Genomic DNA, 8,536 nt, shown 5'->3' with positions numbered 1-8,536 from the left:
TAATATTTATTAAAATGACAAGATTTTGCAAAATAAATAATCTAGGTCGTGTATCAAGTTCATACATATTTTAATACAAACAACTATTATTAACAATATCTATGAAATTATACTTTTTCTTATTGATGTCACACTGAAGCTGTGTGATTTTCATAGTAGTGCACCCTTTAAGCTCACCTTACAATAATATGAAATCTTTAAAAATTTCAGCAGTGTAAAACCACAGACCAGCAATAAACTGTCAATTTATAGTACTGCCTGTGAAGTAATATATTAGTGTAGCACACAATTTTATACAGCTAGTCAGCTAACTACATTCTGTAGCATATGCGCTATGTTGCTAAAACTATCTTTTGGATCTAACTGTAATTATATCCCACATCCAAGTTCCAGGTTATAATATGCAAGTCTAAACATTAATCTCTTAATTTTATAGTAAGTAGTGAAACTTACGCAAAATAAAGGCTTAAACGTCTAAAAAATGCACATTTAAGGGGCTCCACTTTTGGTGAAAGTTTTCAGACAGCTATGGATACATGGATACTCATATCTCAACATGGATACTCATATCTCAGTGTGCAATGATCCGATTGACTTGAAATTAAAGGAGGTATATAGTAACAAACACATCAATTGGTTAAGACATCAAGTAGGATAATACATTATTTTCTTTTTATAATCTGAGCTCAAAAATGGAAGTGTGCTTAATGGGTACGTGAGCTTAATAGGTACGTTTACCCCTATTTAAAAAAAAAAAACAGTTGAGGATCAACTAGTTGAGAATATTGTATTATGGTGTCAGTTCTGAATGAGAAGCGTTTCAATGTTATGTTAAATATTAATATATATTGTAGACATAAAAATTGTGGGTCAACTAGTTGAGTATTGTATGAATATTATAGTGTATTATATGGTCTTCTGATTTATAATGTCAGCATTGACATTATTATCAATCATATGCCTATGATATTTGTAAACATGGAGCCAGTTCTGAATGAGAAGCATTTTGATGTCTTCAGATTATAAATATTAATATATATGCATATTTATTAATATTATTAATGTATATTCAAAAATCGTACTATTAAAACAAACTTAAAACTAAAATAAAATACAAGTTGAGGGTCAACTTGTTGAAAGTATTGTATTATAGAAAGAATATTATATTGTATTAGATGGTCCTCTGATTTATAATGTCAGCATGGACATTATAATAAATCATATTTCTATGATGATCTATTAACAAAGAGCAGGCAAAAGCACGCACATCGATCTCAACTGGGTGCTCGACTAAGAAACAAGTGGAAATTTTTTTTAAATGTAAAGTCGGCAACACCAAAGCTCCAAAAGTATCAGAAATTTATTTTAAAAAACTGTCGCATAGTGTGTGTGACGTTTCGAGCACGCAGGCTCTTCATCAGACATGATCTATGATGATCTATTAAAAATGGAGCCAGTTCTGAATGAGAAACATTTTGTTGGGCACATCGATTGTTATCGGCCACTCTTTCTGCATACGTTTGATTCTGGTGAGCGTCTTTAAGATCTCAGCTGCATGGACCAGGAGGCGAGTTCGAGCCGTCCCACCATCTTGCAGCCGTTTTTCACCGGATAGCAGCCTATATTTTGCCTGGGGCCCCCAATTCACTAAATCCGCCCCTGAGCTTGACTAAGACAGCGTTTCTTGATCCCCCTCCCTCCCTCTGTTTTGCCCTCTCTTCCCCTCTCTGTTTCCTCCACTAGAGCCAATCCATTGACTAGAGCAGCATCTGACTGAGAGCTCTCTGATCATTATGACTCAGAACCCTGCCTGCTTTGATCTCCAGCACAAACATGCGCCACCTGCTGGCTGATTCCGCAGCTGCAGATTGTGTCAGCTGCCTTTTTTTTTTTTTTCCTCCATGGCTGACTTGTGTCATGCGGTGATTTGAAAAATATGCGTGTGAAAGTTTTTTCACTTTTGAACATGGGTTTTTCAACAGAATTTTTCAAATGATTATTAGGGATTGACGATATGACATCATCTCACAGTACAAATAATTTAGATCACGGTATAGCACAATACGGTTTGTAAATAAAGTAGTCATGTGGTAATGTCTTTTTAGGGATGCTTTCCAGATGTAAGGTGATTGCTCGGCAATGACTAAACTTTGGGCTGTGCATAACGACATTCTTTAATTCCTTGTCTTGACTTGTTTGGAATAAATCCAGCTGTCTGTCATCGCATTACTCGGTGTTTATTTGTATCTCTTAAATCAGTCTTGCCCTATTAATTAAAAGGAAGTGTTGAGACATACTGGACAGTTGTTAATGTTATTTTTCTTTTTTCTTTATTTTAGTTTCCTGGACAGGATTGACACTGTGAAACAGAGCGACTTTACTCCCACTGATCAGGTGTGTAAATATCCACATGATGGGATTCAGACATTGATATTTGCGCATATATCTTTGGCTTGTATCCTCTTTCTTGTTCTTAAGAGGCATCATTCTCTTATTGTGTCTGATTTAAAGGTGTCTTTTATTGTAAATGTAACTTTGAACTCTTCCCTTTGTCGCCTCTGTCTCTCAGGACTTGCTCAGATGCAGAGTTCTGACTTCCGGGATCTTTGAGACAAGATTCCAACTGGACAAAGTTAATTTTCAGTGAGTTTGACTAGGAGGCCTTCATGAAACTTTTCACAGATTCACAGTGCGACAAAAGATGTTTGCATGTATTTTCATAACCGCAGTTAACATCTTAATCATTTTTACAAATTAATAGTAGTAATGAGTGCTTGATGTGAACAGGTCCATGTCAAACTATCTGTGGCTGCTTAACTGATGTTTCCTCTCTTTTTTTTTTGCAGTATGTTTGATGTTGGCGGACAGAGAGACGAACGCAGGAAATGGATCCAGTGTTTTAATGGTAAATGCTATGCTTTTAGGGGTCTTAAAGGGGTCATATGATGCGATTTAAATTTTTCCTTTCTCTTTGGAGTGTTATCAACTTCGCGCTGTGGATCGCCAGATCGGCTTTCACCGTGACAAAGCGGAGTCCAGCCCGGGGTTGTCACATGTGGTTGCCGCAGGCATCACATGGTAAGGGACGTAACATTTCCGTCACACGATTGAGGAATTTGGCCAATCACAACGCACTGGATAGCTGGCCAATCAGAGCACACCTCGCTTTTTCAGACCGATGAGCTTTGTAAAAATCTACGCGTTTCAGAAAGGCGGGGCATAGAGGAGAAACAATAATGTACAGTATGTGGAAAATAATGTTTTTTTTTAACCTTAAACCGCATAAACACATTTCATTACACCAAATACACAAAATAATGTTCTTTTTAGCAGCATCATATGACCCCTTTAAATAATATTATTAATAATAATGAAAGGTCTGTCATTTTGGCCATCGTTTTATCTATTCACTGACACAAAGGTTATTAGTCTGGCCAATATATTGGTTTATTAATTATTATTAATTTTTTGTAATTAAGGAATAGTTTTATGATGGATTGTTTGCATTGCTTGTTCAAAGTGTACGCTTAAACATTTTCTCTCTTGTTACAGATGTGACAGCCATCATTTTCGTGGTAGCCAGCAGCAGTTATAACATGGTGCTCAGAGAGGACAATCAGACCAACAGACTCCAGGAGGCACTGAACCTGTTCAAGAACATCTGGAATAACAGGTACCCTTGAGACGCCTAAAACATGCTTACACATGTAAAAAGAGGGCTTAAAGGGTCATGAAACCCCAGACTACTACTTCTGAGATTTTAGCAGAGGTGTTTGTGTTGCACATCATAGAAGAAAATGTTAGCATCCGATAATTTTATCTGTTGGAGAAAACTGGTTAATTTTAAGCTTTTTTGCGCTATTTCTTATCCTGTGAGAAGATGCTTCGCTTAATTATTCACAACAGCATGTGTTGATTTGCTATGACAGACGTTTCAGACTGAGATGATATTGCGCACATTAATTGAGAGAAACGTTCATGGATGTAGAAAGTGTTTGTTTTTGCTTTGTAATAAGAGTTCAGCACAAACGCGATTCATTCACTTGGTGAGTATAACCGTTTTTACAGCTCTCTGACATAACCAGGAGTGCAAATGGCTGTGCATTTATTTGTGTTTTTAACTCGATGGGAGCGAAATGAAACTGTCAGAACGCGAAGCTGTGTGTGTGTTGTCTGTCTCCCCTCTTCCCCCTCCTCCGCGCCGCTGCGCACCACGCCCACTTTTTTTTAGCATTTTTTAAAACTGTGGTGAAAACTAACCAGTGCTGAAACGGGGGGTTTCATGACCCTTTAATGAAAGTATTCTTCCGCACCACTCACATTTTCTTCAGAAAATGTAAAAAACTCTTAATCTTTTTCTCTCCTTGCTTTCCAGGTGGCTTCGAACTATTTCTGTCATTCTGTTCCTAAACAAGCAGGACTTGCTGGCTGAGAAGGTTTTGGCGGGAAAATCAAAAATTGAGGATTACTTCCCCGAGTTTGCACGCTACACTACACCAGATGATGGTCAGTGAAATCGAATAATGATTTTTAGTCCATATAGTTGAATTGAATGCATATTCATATATTAATCTAAAGCACAGTAGTAACTTTTTGGATATCACACCATCAGTGTTATTAACAAGATACTTTCTTTCTGTCAGCAACACCAGAGCAAGGGGAAGATCCACGAGTTACGAGAGCAAAATATTTCATCCGAGATGAGTTCTTGGTGAGTCTGGTTCTTCTATGGCACCAAAATCATCATAGCAACCCATCACCATGTGTCCTAAACTATGGCATTTTTTTTCTTTTATATTTAAAAATACACTACCATTCAATTCAGCAAGGATGCATTAAATTGATCAAAAGTGACAGTAAATACATTTATAATGTTACAGAAAATTTATATTTCCAATAAATGCTGTTCTTTCGAGTTTTCTATTCATCAAAGAATCCTGAAAAAAGTATTTCCACAAAAATATTAAACCGCAACTGTTTTAAACATTTATGATAATAAAAAAAAAATCTGTATCAGTATATATCAGAATATGATTTCTGAAGGATCATTTGACACTGACTGGAGTAATGACTTCTGAAAATCAAGCTTTTATTTTAAATTACATTTTAAAATAAATTCAAATAAAGTTTTTTTTTAATTGTTATATTTCACAATGTTATTGTTTCTACTGTAATTTTTGATCAAATAAATGTAGCCTTGGTGAGCATAAGAGATTTCAAAAATCTTACTAATCCTAAACAGTACTTTATATATACAAATATACTGTATATATATATGCTCATATATAAAGGGATATTTAAGTACATGTTTTTGTAACTTGCATTGCAATTTAAACCATGTCATGTTGCCGGTCCTAATAAAATTACCATCCTTTTTTTTGTTGTTGTTTTGTTTATTTAGAGGATCAGTACAGCGAGTGGAGATGGACGGCACTACTGCTACCCCCACTTCACCTGCGCCGTGGACACGGAAAACATCCGCCGAGTGTTTAACGACTGCAGAGACATCATCCAGCGCATGCACCTACGACAGTACGAACTCTTGTGATCGCAGCAGGGATGACGGGACGCAAACTCACCACCTGAACTTTCTTTAGGCCCCCCTGCCCTACATCACGCCCCAATATCAAATCACAAACTGATGAGTCCCCACCTCTTACACACACATGCATATTATATGTATATATACACACATACACATACGGACACGCATACACACACATGGCCTTTCTCCATCCTGAGTGACTAGGGGCTGGGGCAAGGGGACGCACTGTGTTACTGATGAAAGCGTGGCTGTGATATCTGGCAAAAAGACTTGTTAACACAGCCAAGGACTACCAATGTTAATAAAAAGAGAGAGAGGAAAACAAAACATGTGAGAGGGAGAGGGAGGGGGGAGAAAAGAGGGAAGAAAAAAAACTGTCCAGAATTGCTCAGGACAAGGAAGCCATTTCGTACACATACAGACACATAATGCGTCCAGCTAAACTCCTGACCCGCAGTCCTATGTATGTTACACGTCAAACTTGTCTTTTTTCCGATCATATGCCTAAACACACGTTACTTATATTGATGCGCACGCACAAGACATACACACGCTATTCTTATCCTCCCCCGTTTTGGTCCTGTTGAACGTTTAGTGCCTAGGCGAGCCTGGCGCGTCCCCCTCACCTTTTCCCCATTTCCCAAAACTACATCCCATCCCCAAAGGTGGACAGACCCCACCGGAGGAGAGCAAAACGACGGACCGTACGTTAAAAGAAAAAAAAAACAGAATGTAGAGCAAAATTGCTTTGCGTGTGGAGCAGAGAATGACTTGAACACAAGACCTATCACATGACTCGCTTCTCGAGATGCATCGCAGGAGAGGCGAGCGCATGCAATGCTAGTTTCATGCAGAACAGTGAACAGTTTCCGCAGTTTGTGTGTTGGTGTGTGCAAATATGCACCATTTTAAACCTCCTGTTTTCCCTCTTTCTGTTTTCTGAGTGTCATTCTCCTCTCTCTCTCTCTCTCTCTCTCATTCTTTCTCCTCCCCTTATATTTCTCTCTGTCTGTCTCCTCCCTGCTGCAAAAATCTTGTACACTGACATGTGGGGACTTCATCAGACCGAGGGTAAGACCGAGTAATGACGCGAGACATGAGAAGAACGTCTAACGGATGGCCTAGACAACCCTTTTCTGTTTGTTAGTTTCCCCAGTTTTTGTGTCGGTGTGTGCAAATATGCACCATTTTAAACCTCCTGTTTTCCCAGTTGCTCTCTCCTGTTTTCCGAGTGTCATTCCTCTCTCTCACTCTCTCTCGTTCTTTCTCCTCCCCTCATCTTTCTCTCTCTGTCTCCTCCCTGCTGCAAAAATCTTGTACACTGACACGTGGGGACTTCATCAGACCGAGGGTAAGACCAGGTAATGGCGCGAGACATGAGAAGGACATTTAACGGATGGCCTAGTCGCTCTCCCCCCTTCCTCCCCTCCGACTTCCTCTCCTCCCCTTTAGCCTGGCTTTTGGTCTGTCTTTTGATTTCTCTGCTGGATCATTATTCTTGTACAGACTGTAAAATGTATTATTTTGTACAACTTTATTGAAGAAAAAAGTAACTTGTAGAAGCTCCCTGTGCCTTGATCACGACTGTACGTGTAAAATGAGCTAAGATGTAAGTAAGATATGTTTCAATGCGCTGTTTGGCTCTGCCCTGCCTCTGTCGATTCCCTTGAACTCTGACCCCCCGACCCCCTCCCCGATTGCCTGTTTGCTCATCAGACTCTGGGTGGAAGATGGCGTGTGGAGCAGAGAATGACTTGAACACAAGACCTATCACATGACTCGCTGAGAGAGATGCATCGCAGGAGAGGCGAGCGCATGCAATGCTAGTTTCATGCAGAACAGTGAACTAAATGCAGTGCAAAAAATCCATATATATATGTATATATATATATGAGATATTCCTGTAATAATACAGTCTCTTTCTGTTTGTTAGTTTCCGCAGTTTGTGTGTTGGTGTGTGCAAATATGCACCATTTTAAACCTCCTGTTTTCCCTCTTTCTGTTTTCTGAGTGTCATTCTCCTCTTTAAGAATGAAGAACGCGTGACGCCAGATGGGCGACAGAGCGCAACTTTTACTGACACTGCTTATCAGTGGAGTTTGGGGGGAGCTGCTATCTGTCACGTCCCCCTCCCCCCCTCTGTTTTTATTTTTATTCATGTAACCTGCCTCTGGTTTGTTTTAGGATCAAGATGAAACGCCTGATTCTGTGTAGTACAAAGCAAGAAACATTATATACAGTATATATAAATATATATATTTATATGTGTAAATATATTATTTATATATATATGTGTTTGCTTTTTACAGGTTTTAATTGCCTTTTTTGGTCCGCGATAACAGTCAACATTTTTAGAGGCAGGGTGTGGGGCTTTTTTGTTTTCTTTTCTTTCTTTTCTTTTCATTTTTTTTTAAGCTTTAACTCTGTTGAAGGAGAAAATAATCCAAATGCAAAAACATTGCTTGTCTCTTCGTAAAAAACCAAATTCTTTTGCTAAAAAAAGAGTGAAAAAGACAGCAAATCTGTCGATGTATTAAGTGTACAAATTGTTTTGATAGCTGCACAGTCAGATATTGGGTTCATATCCCCCCTCCCATGGTATTCATGTTTATTTCTTTATATAAAAAAAAGAAAAAGAAGAAAAGAAAAGGTTGCTCTACAAACTGACATACTAACAAAAAGAGGTCGCCCATCACCGGACAATGACCAATCGTAACCCTCTCTGTACCACACTTCCTGTCCTGCTACCCAATCACATGAAAGCAGGGGCCAGCTTTTCGTGCTCTAATGGTCCACTTTGTTACACAAACAAAGTATTTATTTTTGTTTTATTTATTTGTCATTTTATACTTTTTTTTTTTTTTCAAAAATGACATAATTTGAATCAAAAACTCTAACGTTTAACCGGTCTGATCCGGTTGTGATTTCTGCAAAATGTGGTACAAATGCTTTATATATATATATATATATATGGATATATATGGATATGGT

At 38.3% G+C, this 8,536-nt stretch overlaps 1 protein-coding gene across 2 annotated transcripts in view; it reads left to right on the top strand.

Moving 5' to 3' along the window:
• LOC107729747 (guanine nucleotide-binding protein G(s) subunit alpha) overlaps positions 1-6,403 on the top strand; it is a 34,903-nt gene extending 28,500 nt beyond the window's left edge. For both annotated transcript variants that reach the window (XM_016540423.1, XM_016540424.1), the window contains exons 6-12: positions 2,340-2,394; positions 2,570-2,643; positions 2,847-2,905; positions 3,553-3,673; positions 4,376-4,506; positions 4,644-4,711; positions 5,402-6,403. In XM_016540423.1, coding sequence (XP_016395909.1) covers positions 2,340-2,394; positions 2,570-2,643; positions 2,847-2,905; positions 3,553-3,673; positions 4,376-4,506; positions 4,644-4,711; positions 5,402-5,548 — 655 coding nt within the window. In that variant the 3' untranslated portion in view covers positions 5,549-6,403. The remainder of the gene's footprint in view (positions 1-2,339; positions 2,395-2,569; positions 2,644-2,846; positions 2,906-3,552; positions 3,674-4,375; positions 4,507-4,643; positions 4,712-5,401) is intronic.
• The last annotated feature ends 2,133 nt before the right edge of the window (positions 6,404-8,536 follow it).

Source organism: Sinocyclocheilus rhinocerous, unplaced genomic scaffold (genome assembly GCF_001515625.1).
Source record: "Sinocyclocheilus rhinocerous isolate Xijiao unplaced genomic scaffold, SAMN03320098_v1.1 scaffold218, whole genome shotgun sequence".
NCBI classification, from domain to species: Eukaryota; Metazoa; Chordata; class Actinopteri; order Cypriniformes; family Cyprinidae; genus Sinocyclocheilus; species Sinocyclocheilus rhinocerous.
This window is presented reverse-complemented; position numbering and strand designations above follow the sequence as displayed.